General features: G+C 48.2%; 8 protein-coding genes across 8 annotated transcripts; 3 read left to right on the plus strand and 5 right to left on the minus strand.

The window, feature by feature from the left end:
- Positions 1-3,833: 3,833 nt before the first annotated feature.
- N7517_000840 (uncharacterized protein) lies at positions 3,834-5,534 on the minus strand (the record flags this gene model as incomplete). The annotated part of the gene is made up of 2 exons (XM_056718570.1): positions 3,834-5,036; positions 5,103-5,534. 2 exons carry the CDS (start codon positions 5,532-5,534, stop codon positions 3,834-3,836), a joined length of 1,635 nt encoding a protein of 544 aa, XP_056582705.1.
- Positions 5,535-6,803: 1,269 nt separating this feature from the next.
- On the minus strand, positions 6,804-8,008 carry N7517_000841 (histidine phosphatase family protein; the record flags this gene model as incomplete). The annotated part of the gene is made up of 3 exons (XM_056718571.1): positions 6,804-7,523; positions 7,577-7,795; positions 7,877-8,008. 3 exons carry the CDS (start codon positions 8,006-8,008, stop codon positions 6,804-6,806), a joined length of 1,071 nt encoding a protein of 356 aa, XP_056582706.1.
- A 908-nt stretch (positions 8,009-8,916) lies between these two features.
- N7517_000842 (homeobox domain-containing protein) lies at positions 8,917-11,136 on the minus strand (the record flags this gene model as incomplete). The annotated part of the gene is made up of 2 exons (XM_056718572.1): positions 8,917-10,749; positions 10,807-11,136. 2 exons carry the CDS (start codon positions 11,134-11,136, stop codon positions 8,917-8,919), a joined length of 2,163 nt encoding a protein of 720 aa, XP_056582707.1.
- A 5,169-nt stretch (positions 11,137-16,305) lies between these two features.
- Positions 16,306-17,247, minus strand: N7517_000843 (HAD family hydrolase; the record flags this gene model as incomplete). Its single annotated transcript, XM_056718573.1, has 4 exons — positions 16,306-16,787; positions 16,881-16,990; positions 17,057-17,078; positions 17,148-17,247. 4 exons carry the CDS (start codon positions 17,245-17,247, stop codon positions 16,306-16,308), a joined length of 714 nt encoding a protein of 237 aa, XP_056582708.1.
- A 395-nt stretch (positions 17,248-17,642) lies between these two features.
- On the plus strand, positions 17,643-19,380 carry N7517_000844 (GNL3/Grn1 family GTP-binding protein; the record flags this gene model as incomplete). The annotated part of the gene is made up of 3 exons (XM_056718574.1): positions 17,643-17,664; positions 17,728-17,822; positions 17,884-19,380. 3 exons carry the CDS (start codon positions 17,643-17,645, stop codon positions 19,378-19,380), a joined length of 1,614 nt encoding a protein of 537 aa, XP_056582709.1.
- A 491-nt stretch (positions 19,381-19,871) lies between these two features.
- Positions 19,872-20,944, plus strand: cbfA (uncharacterized protein; the record flags this gene model as incomplete). Its single annotated transcript, XM_056718575.1, has 3 exons — positions 19,872-20,024; positions 20,148-20,281; positions 20,413-20,944. 3 exons carry the CDS (start codon positions 19,872-19,874, stop codon positions 20,942-20,944), a joined length of 819 nt encoding a protein of 272 aa, XP_056582710.1.
- Positions 20,945-21,770: 826 nt separating this feature from the next.
- Positions 21,771-23,505, minus strand: N7517_000846 (putative SIR2 family histone deacetylase (Hst4); the record flags this gene model as incomplete). Its single annotated transcript, XM_056718576.1, has 2 exons — positions 21,771-23,128; positions 23,181-23,505. The coding sequence occupies 2 exons, from the start codon at positions 23,503-23,505 to the stop codon at positions 21,771-21,773; spliced, it is 1,683 nt and encodes a 560-aa protein (XP_056582711.1).
- A 1,110-nt stretch (positions 23,506-24,615) lies between these two features.
- On the plus strand, positions 24,616-27,928 carry N7517_000847 (mediator of RNA polymerase II transcription subunit 16; the record flags this gene model as incomplete). Its single annotated transcript, XM_056718577.1, has 10 exons — positions 24,616-24,758; positions 24,813-25,158; positions 25,229-25,472; positions 25,524-25,987; positions 26,041-26,260; positions 26,320-26,439; positions 26,492-26,602; positions 26,661-26,927; positions 26,983-27,114; positions 27,177-27,928. The coding sequence occupies 10 exons, from the start codon at positions 24,616-24,618 to the stop codon at positions 27,926-27,928; spliced, it is 2,799 nt and encodes a 932-aa protein (XP_056582712.1).

Raw genomic sequence — 27,928 nt, forward strand, 5'->3', positions numbered from 1 at the left:
TAGATTGGCGTTTGTTTACCTTTTTACACAACATCTGAGGCGTGATTTGTTTTTTTCCCTTTCGCCACATGCTTTCCTTCATACCTGAAATATTCTCATTTTCTGATGTTCCAGTGTTACACTACATTCCTCGCATCCCATGGTGAAGGATGATCGGTTAATGTTAATCTGGGCCAACCTTCTATACCCTTTGTTGAGTTGTACTTAGTCAAGGTACCTGTTTCTTTCTCCACGTCTTTTTTCTTATTTCCTTTGCTGGCGTTGGTTCCTTACGGCGTTTATTTTGCTACCTTTTGGACAGTGTGTTACAAGATTATGAGTATGTACGTTTTTGGTTTTGTTTCTTATACATGGTCGATAGAGGGTAAAATTGCTATGGACAGTCTAATTTTCTTATGCCTTCCCCGAGATGTCGGACCATCTCTTGGCCGTTGGAAGAAATGTGTGATACTTGTTCACTTGCATTGGCCCTGTGTATTTGATTCTTGTTTTAAATCCCGGTTTTCTTGTCTATGTATCAATTCTTCAGGTTTTATTATTGTTATGTCTACATTTCAAACTACAGCTCTCTTCTCTACTTAGTCTCCACAGCTACTCTCTATACTTCATTTCTTCTGGCGATTTCATGGCATGGAATTTCCACACCATCTTGTTTTTCCTCTCGTATATACATGCATGGTATGCACTGGTTTGAAATTGTTCGCACCTTTCCTTGCGGTTACGAGGTAGATGGACGGTTTGATAGAGTTATATACAAAAAGAAAACGAAAGTTTTTTGGCTTACAGTCATAAGCATATTTTCATCCTTGACATGGTGATAATTTCTTTGATTCCAGTTATTTAATATGTGTAAAAAAACCCCCCAGAGTTCTCATTCTCTCTCTGTTTGTTGTATGACAAAGCGGTAAAAAACAAAAACAAACGTCCCCGGGAAGGCTTGAACTTCCAACCTCCCGATTAACAGTCGGACGCGCTAACCAATTGCGCCACGGAGACTTATTTGATGAAAGACCTATAAGTATTTGCAAATATAATCCAAAAATTTATATCCTATCCTACATAGCATTATCGCAACGTATTATCGTGCATACAATTCAAAGTTCCTTTGTCTTACAATGATTAAATCCTTTGAATATCGTATGAAGTATGTATACTTCTTTATTTTCGTGTGAAATAGGGGATTTGATCTGGGCTGGCATTTACGCAAAGATATATATGTCACTGCGTTACCTTGTCCGACGACAATACCCCGAACCTGTTCTTTATAACCATCAGATACGACACGAACACAGCACACAGAGAAAAAGGTCAGTAGACATCATCAACAGGGGTATCACAGATGCCAACCCTACAAGAAAGAGCATTGATAGTTCCGAACTATACAGTTAACGAAACAACCACTGCGTATACCTCACACACCTCGGAGCCACACATATACTGTATACTAGTAAAAATACTAGTGCAAAGCCAAAAATGATATATAGACAAAAAAAACGCCGACTATCTAATATGGTACTTCTGGAGCTTTGGCTCCATGAGAGCAAGAGTGACCCGCCGGCGAATCTCAAATTCAGTGGCATCTGCCCGAGTGCCACTGAATCTGCTTTCATGCCCAGAGAGTATTATATTTGCTATAAATTCGAAGGCCCCAACTAAGTTATCCGTTGGTTGGGTTGAGCCATAAGTGAAATACAAGTGAAATGTAGATTGAAGGTCTTTAACATAGCTCCGACTACTTACTCTGTGGCATTCCGTTTCGGTCGCACCGATAGAGCCTAGTAACCCTAGAAATACGATCCCCTACGACCTTTGATCCCTTCACATTAAGAACAGCCTCGATGCTACCGGAAGCTTCCATAAGCAAGACCCCGGGGTCATTATGTAGTCGTGGGTTCACTCCACCTAGATTCGATAGCAATAGTTGGAAGGTTACGACTATAAATCATAAAGAAGGGCCAGGCTATTTCCTCGAGCTGTAACACGGTCTACCAGGGAACTGGAGAGCTATGTCCATTAGCCCCGAGTGTCCACCAAATGGATAAGCTATAATACGACTCACTCGTCCCGGATTATCCGTGGATAATTCCCTATTTGTATCGCGTAGTAGCCTCACTTGTGCCCTAGATAAAAAATTGGTTGTATAACTACCCAGGTACGGCTGAATGCAGTTGTGAATCGGTGTACTCTCGGCACGCCTTTCGCGCTATCGCACGTCCTACCAGGAGTGGTATGAGACTATATGTAGAGGTAGGGTTAGATTATAGGACTTACTGAGCAGACACAACCTCGCCAAGGATCTCGAGCGTAATCCCTCCACAGCAAAGAGGCACGTCAAGGAAGATAAATTCGTGGTTCACTTAGACTTGAGCAACGGACGCGAGGCAACACATTCGATATGTTAGCCGTCAATGTCAGTCATCCAGATCAGCATCCAACCCAAGCCAGACACAGAAGCGAGTATTGGAAGGTAGTAAGTAGAAAGTGTCAAGGAAGAGAGAGGCCGATAAGAATCGGCTAATTATGTCAACTAAGACTCATATACACCATACAATGCCCCAAGTAATACATGAAAAGTGCTTCACCCAACTTATGCGCTCGCTCTTATATACTCTTTAACATCAAACAACCATTGCCAGCCCCGGTTACTAGTGACCATGACCACTAAGACCTATGTGTAGTACAGAATGAGTCAAGTAGCACATAATGAGTAGTTTAACACAGAGTTGGTCTTAGTAAATGTACGTAGTGAGATTATCTGGCATCAATATCATCATAGCCATGGACCACGTAGCAGTCGATCAATCTCACTTTCTTCGATATCCTGTAGTCGAGCATGCCAGTATCAAGGAAAGGAATATCTCTTCTTACTTCTTGAAAAAGACTGAGACATAAACAATAACTCATTTTCAACTCGAAATAAAACCTTTAATGCAGTCTCTGATAAAGAGAGGCTTTGGACATCTATGGATACACCTTCGGTACAACAAATAAAGTTCGAAGTTTAAATCAACCTCACCATACATAACCCCTATATACACTTAGGCGAGAAAAAAACAGCAAGCAAAAGCAGAAAATAGCAGAGAATGCCATCTCAAATCAAAAAAATAGATTTGATGAAAAACAAAAAACAAACGTCCCCGGGAAGGCTTGAACTTCCAACCTCCCGATTAACAGTCGGACGCGCTAACCAATTGCGCCACGGAGACTTATTTGATGAAGAGCGACCGACAATGATGATATATAAACCAAAATTGTAAGATTGGGAGCAGATATGCCCTCGACCAGTATGAAGTATGAGACTTGGCTGTTCTCTGCCTTGGTTTGAGTCTCCAGGGCATAACTCACTTCCTAGACATGGGGATTTAGATAACCGACTCACCAATTATTTACCACCTAAGTAATCACTTGATTAGTTAGCATCTATTACTCGCAATTTTCTAAGGTTAAATAGCCCTACGCTTGAACCACGATACCACGATAGTGCAACTCTATCAACCCACCTGGGGAATTAAATAACCGTCTGAGAAGAAAGGGAGGGGAAAGAAAAAAAAAGAAGGAAAGTACATGTGTGCTATGTCTGGAGATCAAGACGACCAGACGTAGAATCAAGAGAAAATCCTTACATACATGAAATCCTGGAGATCTAGACGACCAGGTAAATCGGAAAGTGGAGTCATTAGTGGCCCGGGAACTGTGCCAAGAGAAAACCAGAAGAAAGGTCATTCCCAATAGTAAGCCCAGAAATAAAGAACAGCAGTCACAAATCAAGATAGCACCCCCCGTGACCTCTTTGTTCTCTAGATCTAGCTCACAATGTATCCATAACCCTCTAATTAGGGATTCTGGATGAGAGTAGTTGCAGCTGGGAAAAAGCAGTGCGGACAGATAGACAGTCCATCGCGCTGACGGTTAGTATTCACCACCGATCTCCAGTGCGTAAGAGCCAGCCAATCGCGGCCATGGAGAGTCCAGAATGCAGTTGGGTAGTGAGTGAATGCAAAACCAACGTGGTGGGCACTAGTACCTGTCATTGAGTATCCACAGCCATCAATACGAAGCCAAAGGAGATTCCAGGGAGCAAAAGCTCGATAACCGAAAACGTCTTCCCAGGTGCCACTCATGAGCCGAACGTGGACCAATTCAACGCGAAGCAGCGTATATCGAGCCTGGCGGAAAATATTCTTGAGAGTTTCGTGGTTGATTCGCACGCCTTCGAGTCGGAAATACTTCAGTTTAGTGAGGTTTTCCGGTTCCAGATCAGACACGTCGAACCAGGTACGGGCATCTAGACTGAAGACTTTGATTTTCTTTGCGTAAGAAATGAGCTGGATCAGATACGGGGCAAATCGATCGAGAGGGTACTTCGTCTTGACCATGGAGCGGGGCCATTTCGGGTCTCGTCTGCCATCGGGGCCGGTGCTGTCGTTGATGGTGATGTGGAGTTCTTCGATTTGCGCGAAAACGTTGGTGAAGTTCCTAGCGTAACTGTTCAACTCAAAGAAACGAGCGAACTCTGCAGTAGTGGGCATGGAAATATGCAAGCATCTCAATCTCGGGACAGGTACAAAGCGTAAAGTATGGACAAGGGCGTTTGTCAGCTTGGCAAGCATCGGAGGCTTGATTTGTCCTTCTTCACTGAATGTGTCCACCACAGAGGGTGATTGCATCCGCAAGGTTTGAATGTTCGTGAAACGGCTGATGAGAATAGGAAGAGCCCCCGAGGCCAAGTCATCGATGTACCGATCATAGTCCAATCCGGGCAGCCACGCTCCCACGAAGCCAAAACGCACATCACGTACGTAAACGGCATGTGGACTTTCGGAAATCTTTAGGATGCTGTCGAGAGGTTGACCAGCAGAGTATCCGACGACGGCTTGGAGGTATCGAAAAAGAAGAGGTGTCGCAATTCGGTTCCAGATTCGGTTCACCAGTCTTAGATTCGACAGAGTCCTCTTGGTCGCTGGGTTGTCGAAGATATCCCCATAATCGAAGTCAGTTTCCTCGCGCGATTCACTAGAAAGCGTGGCATAGAATACCTAGAATCAAGTTAGCTGGATGAACAGGTCTCAAGCTCCATTGAGTTGACACGGTGTAGTACTTACAGCTTCCCAAGCTTCATACGGGAGCGATGGCTCTCGTGCCAAGTATCGAAGATTGCCAGAGGCTCGACCAGACTGCGTATCATCACTAGATGTGGATGAAGAGCGACTCAAATTGCCAGATGTGCGTCTCTCGAGCGGGGAAGGCGTATTGGGAGGACTCGGGGTGGAGGAGGGACTTTCAGCCAGGCGAGGAGTCCCAGGAGGAGAGGGGCCCCCAAACAAAGAGGAGTGGTGAGAGCGACGAGTAGAAACCCCAGTAGGAGCATCAGAGCGGGGAGGCTGAACAGGCGAGCTGTCCAGGGCCATTGCAGCCAGCTGCGTCGAGGGTGAGGTGGTCAAGGCCGCCGCATCCTGTCGCACCGAGAGGGGACTGCTCAAGGCCAACGCACCTAGTTGCGCTGAGGGCGACTTTTGAACCTCCGGTTGATCCATTGCTGGAATTGATTCCGATAAAGTCCAGTGATGAACGAGACGGTAGCAAGATGTCACACAAGATTGCCCAAGTGGTGGATTCCGGAGCGAAAACGAAACAGTAACGGTTTGTTTTGATGAACGAAAGCTCGTTGTCTCGTTATGGCAACCGCTCGTTCTGCCATCCTAAGCCTAAGGCAGACAAGTGCCCATTTGCACAGGCCCTGTGACCTTGGGACTAATACCATTCTTTCGGGTGTCGAGAAAAGTCGGAAAAAATGGATGAAAAGGAAGATGTCACATCGAAGTAGTTTCAAGGCTAAGAATACGAGAGAAACAATATATCTACCGCGAGTAGCTACTTCTACGGAATTTACGCGCGTCGAGCCGACATAATCTCATCAATCAATCATAGTAAAACGTATAAACGAAGCATCCGGAGCCTCACGAAGTTCCACGGAATCATTTGCTTTTGACTTTTCTTCGCTCTTTCCTATTTTTATTCTCTGATTTTTCTGTACCCTATCTGTAATCCTTCTTTTATCCCATCTTATCCTACTATATACCTGCAAAGTGCAGTCGAGATTATTAGGATTGCTAGGAGAATATGGCCCATCCGACGCAGCAACTATAGATGCCATAAGGCATCTGACCAATCACAGCAAGGCATACCTAGAGAAGGCATTCGGAGCTTCATAGACTTTCACCGTATTGTTCGCTTCACACTTATACATACTCTACATTATTCTTATTTTGTTATTATCCTGTTACTATTCTGTTACTATCCCATCCCATCTCATCTCATCCCAATATATGACGACACTGCTCACGTGATACGATTCTCTAGTAAAACTCTTCGTCTCCACTATCCTATCTCCACTGACATTTGCCACAATCAAGTCTCCGTGGCGCAATTGGTTAGCGCGTCCGACTGTTAATCGGGAGGTTGGAAGTTCAAGCCTTCCCGGGGACGTTTGTTTTTTTCTTTTTGTACTTGATCTCACGTTGTGATATTCTACACATTTTCTTTTTGCGCAACGAAACACCAGCAATGGGGATGGGGGTGAACGACGGATATTTGGAAGACAACCAAAAAGAAAATGTAGAATGATTTTGAGTATAACGAACGTCCCTTGTATCATCTCAAGCCAAATGGATTAGGTTACCGATCTAATACTTGGTCAACCATGGAAGGACAGAGGCATAAGATTACTCTTGTATTATACATATTTGTCTTCCCTATGGTAGTATCAAAATCAATACCCTCAACTCAGTTGCATGACAGACCACCTAAAACCCCGTAGCCAAAGGCGTGGTAACCGGCACCGCACTGGAAGGACAAACACAAGCCGTAACCGACGCAACCGGCGGCTCGGTACAATGCGGCGTCAAATCCCAAGGCACAGAAGTAACCGGCGCCTTACCCTGAACCCTCTCAGCCTTAACCAACACCGGAATAACAGAACCAGTGTTCAACTTGAAAGTCCGGTGTCCAACAACTCTCAGAATCGACGAGATCTCACCCGAATGAGAGGTAATAGAAACAAACGACTTCTTCTTAGACGAAGAAAAGAAAACATCTCCCAATGCCTGCGCACTTCTGATATCCTGCGCACCACTGGATTCACCTGTCACGCCGTTCCACAACTCATCCTCCTCGCTGAATCCGAGCTCAATGCGCCAGTGCGGAAACAGTGAGTGGATGTAGTTGCGAGTACGACGGTGATCGCAGGTGTGGACGCTGATTGATTCACGGAAGAGTTCCTTGATAGTTGGCTTGAAGGAAGCGCTGTGTTTCGGAAGGTCCAGACCCGTGAAAGTTAGGTTGGCAGTTTGCAGGGTGCGTGTCATTGGGCTGACGTAGTAGAGGTCTGGTGTGTGGATTCGTTGTTCGTTTATTTCCTTTTGCCAGAAGGCGTTTGCCTTGAGGGCTTGGGAGGTACCCTCGGGTGTGAGGGCGGCGTCTGCCCAGGTTGATGTGCCGTTGCCGCTGAGTTCGGACCAGTAGCACTGAAGATGGTTAGTGGGGTGTTGGTGTGCGGGTATGGTAGACAGGGACTTACGTTCCACGCGGGTGTTCCATAGTAGGACTCCGCAGCATTGTGATATCCTTCGCCGTGTCGACCAAGGAACAGAACCTTGTACTCGACGTGGGGTGGGGAATGGTCATTCAACTGGGCGACCTGGTTGTAGAAGCGCTCCCATTGAGTTAGAGACTTGTATTTCTTGGTTTTCTTATCTGCAGGGTATGCGCGGCTGATCAGGCCAAAGTTCTCCGCTGTCTGAACAAGTAGTTAGTGGATCGAATGAATCAAGGGATAACGGACATAGTTTTTGTATAACCAGTCTGAATTTGTGCTTACATAGTCAAATGTAGTGGGATCAGTCGACTGCTCATCCTGCAGAAAGTAGCCTGGAACTACAGAGTACTTGATAGTCGATGCTTGCGCGACAGCCAGGCCCACAAGGGCGGAACTGAGGGTGGAGAGTTTCATCGGAGATACGCGGGTTTCAATGTCAATCTTTCAACAGTTTTAGTTTCTTCTCTCAAGATGAGATCGACAATTTCCTTTTATATCTTTGAACTGTAGCGCACGTGGTGAGTACATAGTAGTTTATCCTAATATGACTGTGGATTCGAGTGGCGCTTTTCGGCTTTGATGACATCCTATCGTCCAGTGCCACGTGCAGAGCACACCCCATTTGTATTGCACGATATTCTCTGACTCCATAAACGAACCCCAAAATGGTAAGGTACGTTGAACCCGGAGATAATCCATCAATTACAGATACTGGTACTTCATCATTTCCGGAGCTTTTATGTTGTACTCCGGTGCCAAAAAAAAAATTTCGGAGATAACCTCCTTTTTGATTGAGAGATATGAAATATAGATACGTAACAAAATGTATATGTATCGTGGAAAATGTGAAAATATCAAAGCCAAATGCTGCCAAAGCCATATGCAAACCCAAGTTCAAATCCCATCCACAAAACCCGATTCCAACGGGAATAAAAAAGGTCAAAAAAAAAAAAAAACAACCAAAGAATGTAAAAAAGGTCTCGAGGTCCAGAGGGAGCTCGGCAGAAATTAAAAAGGTCCTACCACCAAAAATAACAAAAAACAATCCCAGGCCAATAAACAACATGCAAGGAATGCTCCAAATATGTAAAAACCCGGTGAATACACCCCAAAAAAAGAGACACGAAAAGAAAATAGTATATAGAAGACATAAAGTGACAGTGCTTCTCCGCGCACGGAGGGGTAGATATCTCCCTGAGGGAAAATGTAGGTAAACGAAGGTGAAAGCGAAAATTTTGCGTAGTGAACTCGTCCCGGACCAAAAACACCAAAAGTTGTCGCGTATTTCTCATACATAAGGGAAGAGTCGAGGGACTTTTCCCCTAGGAAGGGTAGTTACTTGGCGTCGTGTTGTTCGCGAACGTGTAGGCTTTCGGCTTCTGCATTGATGGCAAGTGATGCCCACTAAATCGGGCATCATGCTCTGGGAATTCGTGCATCATGAATTCGGTCCGCTTCCTCTCTGCAAGCTCAGCAGAGCCTGGCATGTCGGTATCTTCAATCGAATAGATCAAAGATGGTGAGCCAGAGACCGATTCCATGCCGAAAGCCTGTCCGGTGTGATCGGTGGTCCCATTATAGCCCATGGGGGAGACGGTGGTTGAATGCGGCACCTGGAGACCAGCCGGGTACTCGGGTGAAGAGATGGAAGCGGTGTCGGCCCAGCTGCGGGTCGGCATGGGAATCGAGTCACATGAGATATATTCAGGGAAAGAGGAGACATGGGCAGGGGCCGACATCGGCGGGGCCACATGTTGATAAGGGAAGGGGGAGTAAATATCCATTGGCGTGGTAGGAGGTGATGCCATGTTGACCTGCATGGGCTGAGAGGTAGGGAAGAAGTGGGCTGTCGAGTGAGCCGACAAGCAGTAGTTGCTTTCCGTGGGGGAGGCAGGCATGAAATGCTGGAGGTCTTGCGGAGTCAAGGGAGTCGGTGGCGCTAGGCTGTTGGTCGAGACCGAGGGTCGCAACATCTTCTCGGCCTTCTTGATAGACCCGGAATCCGCAAAGGTGAAATTAAGAGGAGATCGCTGGGCAGCGGATGCCTTCCTCACGCCGGCATACCGGGAGTTGAGGCTCTGGGTTGACTTGGATTGTCTCATTGAGTTGCCGACACCGGAGCTAGGCATACGAGCGGTAGGTGACAGCGAGGACATCGAGGTCGAGTTAGCCAAAGGACGAGTTCCCGATGTGCCAATGGCAGCGGGGCGAGGGCGCTTGCGGCGTGCGGCGAGATCAAGCTCCTTGCCGGGTTCCTTCCAGCAAGTTGCGTCCACTCGATCGAGAGATTGAGACAGCCCAGGTTGGCCGGTAGTACAGATTCCAATGCCCTCCAATGAGGCAGTGAGCGCATCAGACGACTCACGACGTGTGACTGAGATATCTGGTGCCTGCATAGACATCGGATATTGCATGTTGCTGTAGACAACGTCGTGTCGTGATTCCCTGTCCTCAGACCACTCTTCCCTGTGAGGGGGCAGGTGATGTGAGTAGACGTCCAAGTTCTGCACAGAGTAGGAAGGGTTCGGCATCTCTGCCATTGACTGATGGCAAGTGGTATGTGAGGTCTGATCTGTAGTGTATCCCATGTTCTCATTGTGCTCGCCGGATCCCCACGAAGCTGGTTCTTCTTTCATACCGGACCAGCCCGTAAAGGAAGAGTTTATGTTGGCGAGATTCCCATGGTCATTAGCCGGAGTGACCGTTTTTGGTGGTGGCATTGAGCTAGGGGACACTGCCTCTTCTTCTTCCTCTTCTTCTTCTTCTTCGGGAACAGAATCGTTCTTGCTTCGGGGGTTGATCCGACGACCGAATCGATCCCGGGCAGCACAAGCAGCATTGAGCGCCCTCTGCAGCGATGCAAAAGTTGCTTCTCTTGCTGACTCGCTCTTTGTTTTGTGGTGCTTGGAACGGCTGGATGTGGAATCTGTCTTGGCATGGCCACTGGATGTGGAGGTTGGCGTTTGCTTAGGAGTAGCGCACTTCTCCGATTCCTCCTTGACGATTGATCCCTTTCGAGATCCAGACAATTGGTCCAGGGTCTCTGATTTCCGGCGAGCAGCCTCCTCAGCCTCGGCCTTTGCCTTTGTCATCTTTTCAAATTCCTCCTGGCGTTTCTGTTGCTTGGCCTTTGCGCGACGATTTTGAAACCAATTCTGCATAGTCAATTAGCTCTCTGTATAGACAAGACGGTTCCCTCTATTGTTACATACTGCAACGCGAGGCAGACTCAGATTTGTTTGAGCCGCCAATTGACGCTTAACATTGCTGCTTGGTTTCGGATGAGCCTGGAATTGGGCCTCCAAGGTTTCGACTTGTTCCTTGGTCAACCGTGGTCGCGACAAATTTTCTGTGTATTCGTCGTAGTCCATGATCGGTTGGTGGTAGTAGTCGATCATCTCCATTGGTGGGTGAGGGTACATATAGCCGTCGATAGGGTGCATCATCGGAGGGGGGACCATGGACGGGTCATATGCCATATGTTGGTCCATTGGGATACCCTGATGACCCGGGTAGTTCCATGAGGGGTGGATATAACTCATGGCGATCTGAAGAGGAAGGTATAGGAGATAGGAAATTGCGGGAGAATCGCGAGAGATAGAGACTGATGGGGATGGAGATGCTGCACAAGAAAGTTGCAGCTTCGAGGAATGATGTCTATATCATGAAGTAGATTTGGGGTCAACCTATGATGGAGACAGGGACCTTGTAAATGTAAAGAGTGGCAGTACGGGCAATCCGTTTAAGAAAAAGAAATGAGCAGTTGTAGTCTGTGATAATGTTAAGGAGAGACTCGGGAGTTAGGGACCCAAAGGAGTGTGCATAGAAAAAGAAACGAAAGAAAAAGCAAAGAACCGAAGCGTAAATGAAAGACTGTGTGGGAGAGAAGAAAGGATGAAGAGAGAGAATGGAGATTGGAGGCGCTGGGGGGAAGATCGGGGGTGACGGGTGGTAAAGCGCGGTACAGAGTTGCCGAATCGAGTGATATGATTGGATGATAGAGTATTGTTCAGTAACGGGTGGTAATCAGAGGTCTGTGTACTGGGTACATGAGACTTATGTACTATCTGTACCTGGATTGCGAGTACCTGTACTTTGATATAAATATAAAAAGATTATATTTTAAAAAAAAGAGTAGTAGCAAAAAGCAATTCAGATCTGTGAATTCAAGATGAATACCCACACAAATTGTAGGAATTATACCCACCGTATTTCATCCTTTTTTAGACCGTGGAGTCGCGCTACCGCCCGCTCGGTAGGGGGTGGCGGCCTGACTGCATCAGAGTCACATTTTGATTTCATTTTATTCTTTTATTCTTCTTTACGATGTATCTTTTTTTTTATTTATCGAATTTTCTTTTTTTCTTTCCAGAATAGAGTTGGCCCAGAACACGATTCCTATCCCATCCGGATTCCCCTCGTGAACCTATTCCAACATGGGCGTGTGACTGAAAAAAGAATATATGAGTTTGAATCTCACATATCTCATGTTCATACAGTACCTATATCTATATATATATACCGTATAGTTTGAAATCTTGGAAGCCTCGGAGTAAACAAAGGTGATCCAGGGTTCAAAGTGTGGAGAGCCCGAGTTTGGTTCGGATGCCTCCCGCGGTAATTTAACAATGTGATACACCCAGTGTAATGCCTCTTCAGGGCTTGAGGAACACCATCTTCGTATTCCGCGAATTACACAAACCAAAAAACACAAACGCAAAAAATCCAGTTCCTGCATTAGCGTCATGTCTGATCCCAGAAGTCCCTGCAAAGAAAATCATGTCCACTATTTAATTTGGAAAAGGACATTATGTGCCTTCCAAGGTTGTACGCTATACGGAGGACAGAGTACTGAGGATTATATCTAAAGTTATTAGACATATAAAGATGTATATCTAATTCTTACAGTGATCAGACTTGCATAATCTACTTTAGGTAGTCACATTTCCTTCCTAAAGAGCCATCCCGGTCAATATTCCCTTGTACCGGGTGACTGGGGACCGGTGCGCTGGGTCAGACGATCGGGCGCAGTCCCTCGGTATAATAATACGCTTTGATTCGATCGTCATGGGCAATGATGTCGACTCTACAGTATGGACAAAGGTACGGAGGTAGAATAGACTATTGACTCCTGAAGCAACCTTGGAACTGACTGTAACTGACATTCGGTTTCCGCTAGCACAAATCGATACTAGTGCGGGCGCATGGCAGGTCAGCCAAGATAGACTAAATATCAATAGTCGACAGATCCCCCGTCGATCACTCAAGGATCTGCCGAGCTTTTTCATCTCTTTCTTTGTGGCGCCCTCCTCTTTTGGGCATCTTTTGTAACCCCTGTCATTCGGCTTCCAGGCTGCAACCATATCCCCGGTGTGACACCATGTCGTCTTTTCCCGGGGATTTGGTTGGGCCCTATTCGACAGGCGCTAAACGTCTTGAAATAAGTCGCTCTATGCAAGCAAGTCACGAGGGTTGCAGCCCCAACTTTGTCCCCCTTAAAGCATGCCCAAAGATGATGACTGCTCGGACACCCGGAGCCTGCCCTTGACGCTATGGTCATTTTTCTTTGTCTCAACTTTGTTTCATCCCACCCTTAATTTGGTACTTCGACAGCTACATCGTATATAGTATAGAGTGCTCCATACTGTGGGATATTTCAGCAGCTTTCAGTTTGGCCGTTTAGAACCAGTAAAATATTTTAACATCTTTGGGGAAACCCTAAGCTACCCGTATGAAACCGAGAGATCCCCGAAGGTCTGTCTTACTGTGATCGGATCGCATAGGGGACCCAAACTCTCGCCGGCACATGGATAGTGGCACCCGGAGAGAATAAGGCAACAATGAACCGGTCTAGCGGAACCTTTAGTCTAGCTGTAAGCCACAAGAGCACCCCTCATCACTAATTTAGTGGCCCCAATTTAGTGATCTGCCCCGTGGACTACTCTATCTAGTAGCGTGATCTGACCCAAAAAACCGGCAACCTCTGGTGATCTAAGGTCTATTATGCTCGATGAGCCAGTTATATATATCAGAAAACTGCGGTGGAGTGATTACCAAAAAAGAGGAATTGTTCCGGATGAAAGATCCATAGCACAGACCTGTTTGAGACTGGTAGCTCCATAGAGCAGGTAGATCACATGAGACTAGGTACTCCGTACACAACGTGGCTCTTAGATCCCCTCAAACTTTGTACGGTGTGCCATTTTTTTTGTCTTTTTAGAAGGAATGATGTGATGGACGTGATAGTGATGTAAAAAGTTAGATGTTTCCCGATTCAAGCTTCATGTGTATCAGGGCGCGTATCGCGCACACACCGGTGAGATTCCCGATGGCTTCATGACTCGATTGTGCTCACTTTCGTCTTGGCACATGCCCCACACAAAATGGCCTCAGAGTCCAAGATGGGGGAAACAGTAGGCCAAAAAGGAGACTCCAGATCGAGACCAGTTTGATACTCCAGTCCGAGAATCCCCGATGCTCAAAGTACATACAAAAAGTACCTACAAAAACACCCGTACTTTATAACCTATTTAGGCTATCACAGTCAAAATTCGGGGGATCTGCCCTGACCCCTGGGTCGATCCGCAACCTTCTCGCACGGATCCCTCTGGCCCATCCGACTATTGGATCTGTGAACCGTTTTGAAAAAAAAAGGAGACAATTCCCCGACTTTGATCGACAGTGTGATAGTAAAAACTAAATATCCATCTGGTTTCAAACCTTGATAGATTGATAATTGGCGATCTTCGGATCCTCAACTCGCTATGATCTCCCCGCTTCTCAAACCCCCTGTTCAGTAGTGGTGGCTTGGTTTTCCTGACTCGTCAACCAGGATATTTTAGGGGCTTCGGAGTATTTCGGTCAGAAGCTTGGTGGCTGAGCTGTGCTCTCTGCAGATCTGTCAATATGATAGATCCCCGTCTTCGGGACTCCCTTGTGGCGCCGATCGAGGGACTGTGGCGGTGCGCAACTATATCGAGCATCCTGCATATAGCCTTGGAATTATTTGTCACTTTCGTGGGTCTAGTGTGATCGAGTTCGCAGGATAATCTCTGCGAGATCAGCCATAGAGGAACGGTCTGCGACATGATTGGATACGCTCTTCAACCCGGTGCATCCCCATTTGTGGTCCAGATCGGAATTAAGGAAGTGCCCAGGTGTATGTGATGAGATTGCATTTGCCCCTCCGTCATCACACATTTCCATACAAAATACAACGTAATAGGTTCATCGAGGAACCCCTCCAGATTGGAGCAAAAAGGCTCTCCCACATCGCCTTTCTTGCTTCAATCACTTGTGATGATATTCAGGAGTCTGCAGTCGAACATCTCCTCTTCCCGACCCATGCGCAGGATGCAACCTAGCCCCTTGCATGCTATCCTCACCGGCCGAGTAACCATTGGAGAGAAGCGTACGGAGTACTCGCCCCAATTCTCCCATTTAGTTAGCATACGTCCCATCCCCCAAACCACTTGGCCCACCAATGACGTCCGCACAATACTCTTGTTCCAAACTTGCCGGGAGGAAAAGTATCCACATCCTCGTGAGCATACAACTCCTTCCCCGAAAGAGCTGGCTGCAGCTGCAGTAACCTCGCAGCAGCCACCAGAATGCCCAGCCCCAATAAGAGTCCAGGAATTTTTTCCAAACCTGAAGTCATCCTCTTCGGGGATGCATTTCCGAGCTCACGGCCAGATTTTAGATACACCCGGGGCTCAAGCGTGCATGAACGGTAGTTCGCGGCCCGCCCTGTCTGAATGATTGGACCAGATGTGAGTAGCAGGTACGTTTGCGTGCTGTAACGCCCTACCGAAGAAATCCGGCTTTCAGCTGCAAGGATGGAGTAGCTTGCATACCCACAAATGTGCCCGCCACGCGCGCCATGGTGGTCTAGGGCGTCCAGTTACCGTGTCAACAGGTATACAGCTTGATCCTTGCCGGCCAGGTTTTCTAGATAAGCCACCATTCTTTTATGAGAATTGTCGGCTATCATTAAACGAATCCGTACTCTGTACTTCGTACTGCAGCAACGATACCGTCGCCGATTCGTGTGCAAGCCTGAGGTGAACTCCATACCTGCTTCAAGGTACCTGCACATGGTGGATTGTCTGTGGAACTTGTGCATACGTACTTTCTATCTTGCATCTTGAACCTTGCTTGGCCCGATTACATCCCCGCCCGGGGAACTACCTGAGCTGCTTCGGGGACTTTGTATCTTTGTATCGTTTCAGGATATGCGGGGCCTAGAACTTGTGGTCGGGCGATCCAGCCCTGCTCAAAAGGTCCAATGAGTATCAGAGCCACATGTGCTGATACATAGCATGAGACTGCAGCAAAAAACCGGGTTTCGTCTCTACGTAGATACCAGGTACTCTTTTTCAGCATCACCAGTTGTGACCCTCACCTTCCAGGGAAATACGAACACATGGCGGATATTTGCCAGGATACAAACCCTCTAGCTCGACAAACATTGAAACTCACTCCCATGCCAACTCAAACAAACCAAAAGTTGAAAACAAAGTCCAAAAAATATGAATATATATCACTCTATGCTGTATGCAGTGCACATTACTTCTAAAAAAACCACGAGGCCTTCAGGCTGTGCATCCAACTCCGAAACAAAAACACATTACGTAGCTGCAAATGGAACAGTACATCCCTGCCCATGTAGCGGCGAATCGGCGAATCGGCGAAACCGAGATGACAACGACCTATACATAGGCATTCTTGATCTCAATCTGCACCTGGCCATCAACAACCGCCTTGACCGAAATGCTCCTCAAATCTTCCACAATCCAATCCGCACCAGCCTCCTGGAGCTGATGCAGCGAATGCGTCGTCGTCAACGCAATAACCTTGAACCCAGCAGCCTTACCAGCCTTAATACCCGACGGTGCATCCTCGAGTACGACAATCGAGGTTGACTCTTCAATGCCAAGCTGCTTCCTGCCTAGCAAGTAGCAGTGCGGGTCGGGCTTGCCGACCGGCACGTCCATTGCTGTCACCAGGTTCTTGGGGTGTGGGAGGTTGAGCACTTCCAGCCAGCCGTCGACCAGCGGGCGCGTGCCGGATGTTACAACACCCCATTTTGCGCCGGAGGTCTCGAGGGCTGCGATGAGGTCTCGACCACCAGGGATCTCGACGGCGTCGGCGCCATATTGTTTTGGGATTCGGCCTTCGATGTCATTGACATCTGTGGTGAGGGGATACTGTCAGTTCTATATCTTATGGTTTTGTTGGAAGACAGTGATCAGTTCTGGGTGGTCGGGATATCTGGCAGACTTACAGTCCCAGTTGGCCTTGGTCTGGTCGTATAGACCCATTGTATCGATACTGCGGCGGCCATGCGAGGTCGCGAGAATAGTCTTGGGGTCGACACCGAGCTCGGCACCAATTCTGAAACAGAATTTATGTCAGAGGTTCTGCTCACAGAGGTTGTGTTGGAGTAGGTTAATGACTCACTGGTGCCAGTGCTTTACAATCGCTGTTTAATATTGCATCGTTAGCATTGGTCCCAATTGATCCTAGGAGGACTTGAATGGGGAGCAAATACCATCAGTCGAGTCCACAATTGTACCATCGAAATCAGAAAGGAGACCATCAAATGTGTGGACCTGCGCAGGCGCCGAGAACGATCCTGTTGTTAAGGACATGGTGGGGGAAGATATGCGGGGAGAGTGGATGGAGGCAATGGTGAGTAGATGGAGAAGCCAATCTTAAGTGGAAGACAAGAAGAAGTCTGTTGGGAGTTTTCTGAAAGTATCAACGGTAAGAGAAATAAGAACTTCAAACAAGATTTTAGAAGCTAAGACATCATGAGATATATTTCGTGCTTATGCCCCGGGACCCCTCCGAAACCGGGTATATGCCTAATTTGGCAGCTGTCCCGCAAGCTTAGTCATTTGAAAAAAATATCGGAGATCGGCCTAACTGCTAATCCGCTTATCGGCTGGGAAATCTTGGCACTCAACTTTTTCTACTCCCGTTGCGGACAGACTTTGAGGGTTTGCTGTGCACTTTTTGCGATCAACAATTACGTGCATTCAAAATGGTTACTAAAAGCGGCTTCGGTATGATAGTCTTTTTTACCCCTCGCTCATGCGGTCCTGAGGCGCAATTCTAACGGTCTACAGGCAAGACTTCCAAGCGGGTTCCCGTCCGCCTGAGGCACAAGATTGAAAAGTCTGCTGTTCAGAAGCAGAGAAAGGCAAAGAAGCTCGCAAAGAAGGTACTACAGACAATATCTCCGTAAAGGTTCTGATCGAAGGTTCTGACTATTTTGTCTACAGAACCCTGAATGGCGGTCAAAGATTAAGAAGGACCCCGGCATTCCCAATCTCTTCCCCAACAAGGACAAGCTTCTCCATGACATGGAAGAGCGGAAGCGCATGAAGGCCGAGGAGCAACAGCGCATTCGTGACGAGGCACGAACCCGCAAGACTGAAGGCGTCCCCGCGCAGACTGGCACCGAGGCTGTCGAAATCGATGAGAACGATATGCTGCTGGATGATGATATGGATGCCGAGGGCAATGATTCGAACCCCATGGCTGCTCTCCTCGCCTCAGCCCGCGCCCGTGCCTCAGAATACGATGATAACCAAAGCGACGACGAAGACGAGATGGAGGACGATGAAGACGATGACGATGAGATGGATGACGATGAGGGCGGCGCAACTATTGACGAGTCACCAATTGTCAATTCAAAGTCTTTCTCAAAGGAGAGCTCACGACGCCAATTCGACAAGGTCTTCAAGCAGGTCACTGACAACGCCGATGTCGTGCTATACGTGCTCGATGCCCGCGACCCCGAGGGCACCCGCTCTAAGGATATTGAGCGCGAGATCATGATGGCAGACGGTGGCAACAAGCGGTTGATTCTCATTTTGAACAAGATCGATCTGGTTCCCCCGCCAGTGCTCAAGGCTTGGTTGCTTCACCTGCGCCGCTCCTTCCCCACTCTTCCCCTTAAGGCATCCAGCGGTACCACTGCCAACGCACACAGCTTCGACCACAAGCAATTGACGGTCAAGGGTACTTCGGATACTCTCTTCCGTGCCCTCAAGTCATACGCCGGTGCCAAGCAGTTGAAGCGTGCCATCTCTGTCGGTGTTATTGGATACCCCAATGTCGGCAAGTCGTCCGTCATCAACGCACTCACCGCACGTTTGAACAAGGGCTCGAGCAACGCTTGCCCCACAGGTGCCGAGGCTGGTGTCACCACTAGCTTGCGCCAGGTCAAGCTGGACAGCAAGCTCAAGCTGATTGACTCCCCTGGAATCGTCTTCCCCAGCTCCAGTGACAAATCTAGCAAGAAGAACAAGAAGCAAGAAGACCAAGCCCGTCTTATTCTCCTCAACGCCGTCCCCCCCAAGCAGATCGAGGATCCCATCCCCGCAGTCAACCTCCTGATGAAGCGTCTATCTTCATCAGAGAACCTCCTCGCCAAGATGCTCGAGTTGTACGGCATCACCGCCCTCTTCCCCGGCAATGGTGATAAGACCACCGACTTCTTGGTCCAGGTGGCCCGCAAGCGCGGTCGTCTCGGAAAGCGCGGTATCCCCAACATTGAGAGCGCTGCCATGACTGTTATCAACGACTGGAGAGATGGCCGCATCCAAGGCTGGGCCACTGCTCCCGTGCTCCCCGTGGTCTCGGCGGATGCTCCTGCTGGCGATATTGAGGCTGGTGTCGACACCACAAAGGTCGTCACCGAGTGGGCCAAGGAGTTCAGTATCGAGGGTCTCTGGGGCAACGGACAAGCTGATGACGAGGAGATGGCCGAGTAAGGGCTGGTCTTCTTGCTCGCGTTATGAACTCATTATCTCATTTGATTCTATCTTTCTGGATACCAAAAAGTGGGCGTTTTATGTTGGCATTCCATCCTTCCCTAGGTTTGATCTCAATTTCAGTGGTATAAAAACATCAGTAAAATGACTCTTTTTTCCAAATAAATCCAAAACTGTAGATCGTAATACATATTATTGTAGAAGTGATAGTAATAGAAATCAAAGTGAGGTAGACATCACCGCCAAGCCCCCACACTCGCGCATCGAGAAATCCAACGCGTTGGCGCGTCTTCCTTGCCACCCTCGAACGTCGTCCCATCTCCAAAGCCCATGACCACCGCTCAAACCCAAATACAACTCCAAGGTCCTTCACAAGAGAAACAATCAGACCTTGACTCGATTCGATATCCAAGGGGGGGCCGAATCGTCAACCCCCCGATCCCTTTTAAACCGCGCAACCAGAACAAAGGCACCGCACAAAATCTACAAAAATGCCACCTCGCAAATCCACGTCCTCGGTGACGCCGGCTGATGCCGATGACTCCCTACTCCAGCAATCCCCTTCAGCACCACACAGCGACAAGCCCGTCTTTGCGACGGAGCAGCAGTTGAAGGCTCGGGCCGAGGCGGGCGCAAGTGTCGAGGTAAGACAAAGCCAGAGGCTTGAACATGCATTGCGTATTGCAGGATGATACCATATCTTTGGACTCCTTCATACACGACATGTGGAAAAAGGGAACCGAATCAGGCTAACGCTATCTCCGCAGGACTATCTCCTACCACGCTCACTGACGATTCGTCTCGCGAAGTCGGTTCTCCCGCCGAATACGACAATCCAGAAGGACGCCGTGCTGGCTATGCAAAAGGCTGCTACGGTGTTTGTTTCCTATCTGTCTTCACAGTATGTTCATACCACTGCCCCGCTGTCCTTTGCATTCGAGTCCTCCAGTCCGAAAATACGGGATGGTGAATCTCGATTTATTCTCTATCCCATGGCATGATATGTCGAACTAACCTCGATTGAAACCTTAGTGCCAACGATGCAACCCTCAAACGAACAATCGCCCCAGCAGACGTCTTCAACGCCCTCTCTGAACTAGAACTCGACTCTTTCCGCGGCAGACTCGAACAGGAACTCGAGGCATATACGGAAATCAAAGCCGGGAAGCGCAAGCCAAAGAAGGTTGATGCGAATGGCTCGACGCAGGATGCGTCAGGCGAGGGCGCGACTCAGGGCGATGGTGATGCTGGGATGCTTGATAATCCCGCGAAGAGGGTGAAGCGGGATGGAGAAGGGGAGGTTGCTGTTGGTGCGCCTGCTGGTGATGATGGGGATGAGACTCAAGAGGAGGACGTTGAAGAGGAAGAGGAAGAAGAGGATGAGAGTGAGGACGATGAAGAGGAGGAACAACATGTCCCGCGTGAGGATGACCTTGAGCATGTGGAGGATTTGGACCGTGAGCCTGGTGCGAGGAGGGGGCCTTTTGATCCCGATGCTGAGGAGACGGATGAAGATGAGGATGGGCCTGGTAGTCAGTTGCGGGATGATCTTGGGCTGGGCTAATTTATCTAGGACGTGTCAGAGGGGCTTGCTTATATGTGGATGAGCCAGAACTCATATAGGATGGCATTGGAAGAGGTTGACTGGTGAAAGAAAAGAATGTTTCTGCTGTACTATACACATAATGACGAATGGATTTTATGCTGCGCTCTATTGGTATATATTTTGGATATAGGAAGATGGTGGGTAAAGTTGGATGAAGTCTAGAATATATTATATTAATCCTCGACATATTGCACAGTTACGCGGGAGTTTGACTGAATATATATATCAAACCCCAATGCCCTACTAAAGCAAAGGTTACAGGAACAAGAAAAAGATACGTATATCCCAGAAGAACAAGGAAGATTGTATTAAACGAGAAAGCACCTAACAAATCGTATGAGGGACCAGTCAGGAATATCTTATTCAGATAACCCACATATGAACACTCATACAGATTGGTATGAGCGAAGATAAGAATAGAAATAAGAATTGAAATAAGTAAACACCACGCTGGACTAAGCCAGCTTGACCGAATAACGCCCGAGCCAGCCCATGCGAGAAACCGTGGTCTATCAATGGTATCTTTCGAAAAGAGGACAGCAGCAATCATCAACCCAAAGCAAACGCAGGTGATGCAAGTAGGAATACAGTCCACGAAGAGGAATTATGTAAACACAAGTGAAGAAGTGTAAGATCCAGAAAGGGATAGGAGCAGTGAAGGTAGCACTGGAAAGAACGAAGAAAATAACACCCAAGGACGCCATCTTGGTAACCATGCATCATGTCATGAACTTGTAGTCGGCCGAGAATAAAATATCAATATTATGACCAGAACATAAAACAGTCAGGAGGAAGCCACTGGCCGAGGACGAGACTCTGAGTCGAGCGCGATGTCTGCTTTCTCGGGTTGCCCTGATCTGATGGGCAGAGTACCGTTGTTCCTTGGGGCGCCCGCTGGGACCGGCTGCATAGCTTTGAGGTCGGCCTTTGTACTGATCTTGCCAGCAGATAGAGATGTCTTGGTAACGCGGCCGCTGTACGAGGTGATGGTGGCATTTTGCTTGACCGGAGCACGCTTTTTCGAGGCAGTTGCAACCTTCTTGGTACGAGGATTGGGGGCGGGCTTGGTGATGAACTTGGAGGTAGTAGGCTTGCGAGAAGTAGGCTTTCCGTTGTTGATAACGTCTTTGATGCTTCGGCCATTGCTTGCTGGATTCTCGAGCTTGATTTTCGAAACCTTGGTGGCCGGCTTTTTCGTGGGCTTCTCGTCCTGACTGGCAGAAGGTGTGACGAGGCCAGTATCTGCGCGAGGTCTTTTTCTCGGCGTGACTACGACAGAAATGTCGGAATAGCTGTGGGGAATGGGCTCGGGCGAGGATTCGTACACGCGCGGGGTAATGTCCTCTGACTCCCATGGTTTTAGGTTCGCCTGGCGTGCAACCTCATCGCATGACCCCTTGACGATCAGGTCAAAGCAGTTGTCGAATTCTTTGCCGCTTGGTGGTTCATTGTTGATGAACATTGTGACACCATCCTTGCGACTGCGGATCATTGTGCACAAGCTCTTGACGAGTCGACGGACCCCGGGAATCTTCAAGCTGGTACCGGCGACAATCAGGACGCGAGGGCGGGACTTGATATCGGCATTCATCACAGAGGTGATTGCCTCTTCGTCGGGGTTGTGCTCATTATAGAGGACAATGCGCGGGCGCATTCGACCAATTCCGTGACTCCGTTGACCAACGGCTTGGCGAGCTACGTCGATTTCAGCACACTCTGTGCAATCGGGTGGGTCGGCTTTCATGAACATGTCGGGATCGAAGTTGGCGAGGTAGCGACACTTCTGGCATACCATCTTCTCAATACTACCGTGTAGTTGAATAGTGACCGGCCAACTACCCTTGACATTAAGTGGGACCTCAGTTGCCAGTGGGCCCATCGAGGTTTCAATGCCATCGATATTTTGGGTGTAAAGTCGCTTGAGGCGAGACTCGATACCTAATCGGGCGAGCATTTGGTGGAAGGCGGTGGGCTTAATATTGGCGACCTCCTCCGACAGCGACCGGACCATTTCGTGAAAGGGGGCGGTCAATGCGTCATCCTGATAGACGGCAGCATCGAAGAGAAGCTTGCCGGAGGCTTTCAAGTTATGTTTCTTTTGCAATGATTTAAAGAGACCATCTGTGGAGCGAAAGTCCGGAACTATAAGAGAGTTAAGAGTGGTTCGTTGCGGCAGAATCCAGCAGAAACTTACTACCCGCAGCAGTGGAAATGCCGGCGCCAGCGATGACGACAATGTCTTTTTGGTGACGCAGAGTTTGAACGAGCAAATAATGTTGATCATTTTGTTCATAAAGAGATTTGGATAGATCGAGATATTGAGTGGTCCGTTCCTTTGGTAGGGGGTTGCGTCTCCTCTTTGGACGGGCTTGGCGTGCAGAACCCTCCTCAGCTCCCTCTTGGGATGAAGGCGTCGGGTATCGCTCTGCTGGCTCTGGTGACGATTCTAGTCTTGGTGATGAAGGTGCGGAGCTCAAATCCGATATATCAGATGAAGAATCGAAATCGAAATCCCCCATGGCTGCTTGGGAGGTGTGAATGGACCGAACGGCGTGACAGTGTAGGAGAATGTTCAACCCCAGGGGAAGTCGGAGCGAAAAGAACCGAGTTACGGTATCTCTAAATTGCTCACAGACCGTAGAAAACCTCGAAAAGAGAAATCATGTGTGTGTAGGCAATAAAGACTAAAAAAGATCAATGGCGTGTAAATCCTTGAGGTAGGGATAAAGGTAGAGAATAGGAAATAGAGGAAGTTGACGATGAGGTCAGCGTTGGGGGATATTAATGAAACTCGTGCACTTCAGGACTCTATGGCCCGGAGAAAAAAATAAAAAAAGGGCGGCCCGCAGAACCTTTGTTTTGGTCGAATGGATGTAGGAATGCTCTAAAGAAGTAAATTGGATTTGAGCGAAGCGAATGAACCAAAGGTGGGACTCGATGTTGTTTTGATGCGGTTGTGGGTTTTAAGACTACACATATACTTCGGAATAAAGAGAGAAAATAGTCCAGTAATAGGCGCTTTTGGCTCTTTTGGCTCTTTGATACTCATGAAACCCCCATTGATTGTAGGGCTTAGAATAGTCAATTGCCCTTTCACACTTCAATAGGACTCTTAATAGCTCATCATTATGCTTTTCCTATTATTCTCATATTTTTCCGATTTTCTTCCTATTTTTCTTTCCATTTTTCTTTCTTATTTTCCATGTTTTGACAGTTCAAGGGCTCAATGGTGATTCGCTCTATTGTATAGTGGATCACCTGATAGTCACCTGATTGGTCCCTTGTCGTTGGCAGGGCTACCCGTCACCTGACCCATGTCACGAGGCCTGACTAATCTAGGAAATCCACTGGTCCCTGGAGGTCCAGGCGCTGACGGCATAGGAACATCTGGATTTGGTCTATGGTCTCTCTCCTCATATTGAATTCGGGAATTGCTGCATTGACGGTGACTTTGCTGGTGTTGGTGACATCTTCTCGATCATTAGGCGCCAATCTCGGGAATCCCGCCCCCCCTCTTTCTTTCTTGAATAATAATAAAGTCCTTCTGATATTCAATCCGGGGAAACTCTATGAAGCTATGCTGTATTGATTCCCTGATTATCAAACACACTTGAAAGTGGACAAATATTATGCCCTTGATCATGGAGGACGGTATCGATGTGGATGATCTCTTTGGAGAATCCAACTCCCTGGAGTTGGGCTTGCCGGCCGCCTCCCCAATCAAAGGTCTAGCACAATGCCTAGATGAAATGCGTCTATTAGGCTGCTGCCAGTAAGCTCGGAAGAAGGTTCCACATCCACATTTCAGGAACTAACAACTTTTTAGGAAAATTGCTTGGTCACGGATGGGATGTATTGCATCTATTTCCCCAGACGGACTCCGGGTGATTATCCGCCATCTTCAGTGCCGTCCATCAGATGGTAAATGGGTGCTTGGGGAAGAGTCATCTTTAGCGCCAGTCTTGGAGGCCCATAATGGCAATCAGCTAGCCCATCTATCATGGAATGAGACTGGTTCAGAACTGGCTGTGGTTGACTGTTCTGGTCGCATATCAATTTATTCCATTTCCATTGCATTGAACAGCATCACAGGCTTGCGCCAGGCCTCATTTGACTCGGGCGACGATGGTAACCAGGTTGTTGGAATGATGTGGCTGAACTCCCAGCGTTATGTACGTCGGGTGCCCTTATCATTATCCATTAAGGTAGATCATAGGAAATGACTCTAACATGGCAATATAGGTGCATGCTTTTCACCAAGCGGCCAAGGTGAATGGTCGATGGGCATACTCACCTTTCCGTCGACGCCCCGTCGGGCCATTCCACCCAGCCAACAAAGGCGCATTGATATGTGTGACCAGAGCCGGCCAGATCAAGCTGATATATCAAAACCCTGATAGCAAATGGGCCGAGCTGCCTGCCGAATTGAAGAACACAGGGTACTCGGATAGACTATTAACGCATGCATCCATGACCGCAACACAAGGTATTATCTTTCAGAGCTCCATTTCCCGCCATCACTGACGTATTGAAACAGCTGGGATCCTTCTCGCCACATACTCCGTATGCCAGAAAATGTGTCTTTATAGAGTACACGTCTGCTGGAACCCGCCACAATGGGAGCCGGCACAGGGAAAACAGACTGGCCAATTTCCCATTCCCACCTTCCGGTTTATCCACTGTAAGGTCGACATGCCCAGCAATATATTGAACGTCAACCGTGGCCCGGACCACTCCGATCAGTCTTTGCCGTTTTTGAACTCGGTATACTCGTTGACACGACTAGAGATCATGCCGGGTCAGTTTGATAGCCCCGCGGGGTCCACTGGTAATCCTTGGATCCTGGCTGTCTTATCGAAGCCCCTCCATGCCATACATGACTATCCAGACCAACAAGGTCCGCCGAGTATAATAGTCAGGTGGCATTTGGAATCTACACCCCAGATCCTTCATCCCAAGTTCGACGAGGTGACGTCAAAAAAGAGCAACACTCAAGCAAAGGTGCGAATTCCCTGGGGATTCTTTGTATCGAATTGAGACTGACCAATTCTCAGGGCAGAATGGAACTCCGCAGGTTGGATGACGTTTATTGCGATAAGTATATTGTCTCGGTCGACATAGTAGAGCATGGGGCTGTTTTGGCTGTCAGTCACGATGATGGCTCAATAACATGCTATGACACACGGACAATGGCCGTTTTGAACGGTCTTGACGATTCAACCACAGTGACCTGTCTGGCTCAGGCCGGGTTCCAGTATCCACTCGAAACATCAGGTATGTCCGGTACTGATCGATATTGCTTTTAGATGCGTGGCCAGAACTGATATGGACAGGTCTTCACATTGCTTTCTCTCCTAATGCTTGCGTTGCCGTTACGCTGGACAGTGACGGACATATGCAATTGAGGCTGATGGAGCATTCATTCGGATCCGCAGAGGGTATCTATGACGAGAGTATGTGTTTTCCAGGTCACCTGTATGAAATAACACTAACCGAGACATGTAGGTAATTTTTCCACTGCCATTGCGGCCTTGACATTAGCATTTAGTCGAGGTTGTGGAGTTGATTTCAATACAGATGACATACTCATGGTTGCTCTCGCGCAGCTATCACCGGGTGAGTGCTTTGGAGGCCTTCGTATTTATATCATCAAGTCCGCTGACAACTTCAAAAGAGGCTCAAATCACGTTCATCAGCGAGGTGTATCGTGCACTGCCGATTAATTGCAATTTCACAGCCGAACAAGACAAACTCATGAGCCATCCGTACATACCTCGTTGTCTCAGCTTACAGGCTGGACTGGGCTTCAAAGGGAGACTCAAGCGTCGCAACCTCTCATCGGCCGTGCCGTGGGCAAGCCTTCAACTCAGACATGCCTCGGTTCTATTTGCGTATTTCTTCCAGTATAATAAAGGGACACCGAGTGAATCGCATGATCCAGGTGAGTTTAAAGAATACAACTCATTTATCGTATCCGTTGCTAATTGAAACAAAAGATGTTTTACGGATGGTCTTGGGTAACACCAAATGGACATTAGACTTCTCTCACTTCCTTCTAAACGAAATCTTCGACATGGCCGACGACTTCGAAGGTGTCTTCAATGACCCGGAAGCATTCACACAGAAATGTAGGAACATCCCCGTAACAAAAACTCCAGCTTCAAGCACACCCATCTCACTATTATCACAGTGAAAAACTCCTCCTCCCTCCCTCTCCTAATTCTCCTCTCAAGCATGTCACGCGCCTTCCTCCGCTTCATCTGCCGTGGCCTCCGCGGCGTACATGCCGGCTTCGCAAGCGCAACCCCTGCCTCCCTTACAGACGACTCCCGAATCTACTACACAGAGATCTGCCAAACCCTAGAATCATCGCCGGTCCGAATCGACGTGTACGAGAAGTTCCTAGCAGGAGTCGACTCGGCCGTGAAACACGCCTACCAGGGTGCTGGCTTCGGCGACGCCGAAAAACCCGGCCCGGAAAAGGAACTACTGGTTAATGCGCGCATCCCGCCAGTCCTCACCACAGCCGTGGCCACCCTCCTACGGCAGACAGTCCCGGCGCTCAAATCCGAAATAAACCGCATGGGTATCTACCTTGGGGACTATAGCTGGCTTGGTTTTGCGAATGACAGACGCACGGCGTTGTACCGTAAACAGCGTGAGGTCGATATCCTCAAGAAGTGTCCGCTGCGCCCGCCGTTGCCGTTGGGGAATGATGGTCGCATGGCGCCATTGAGGAAGCGTAGGTGTGCGCGCTGCTGTGAAGTCTCTGGGGATACGAATCTGCCCCGGTCGCTTCTATCGTTCAAGATGATTGCTAAGCTGGGGCTGTTGCGGTCTTGTCTTTGCGGGGGGATGTGGGTTCTCGAGACGGATAATGGGGATCTTGGGGTTAGGACCGTGAGTGCGAATGGCAATGGCAACAGGGCTAGCCAGACTTAG

This window comes from Penicillium concentricum (assembly GCF_028827145.1).
Source record: "Penicillium concentricum strain IBT 3081 chromosome Unknown utg000001l_segment0_segment0, whole genome shotgun sequence".
Taxonomy (NCBI): domain Eukaryota; kingdom Fungi; phylum Ascomycota; class Eurotiomycetes; order Eurotiales; family Aspergillaceae; genus Penicillium; species Penicillium concentricum.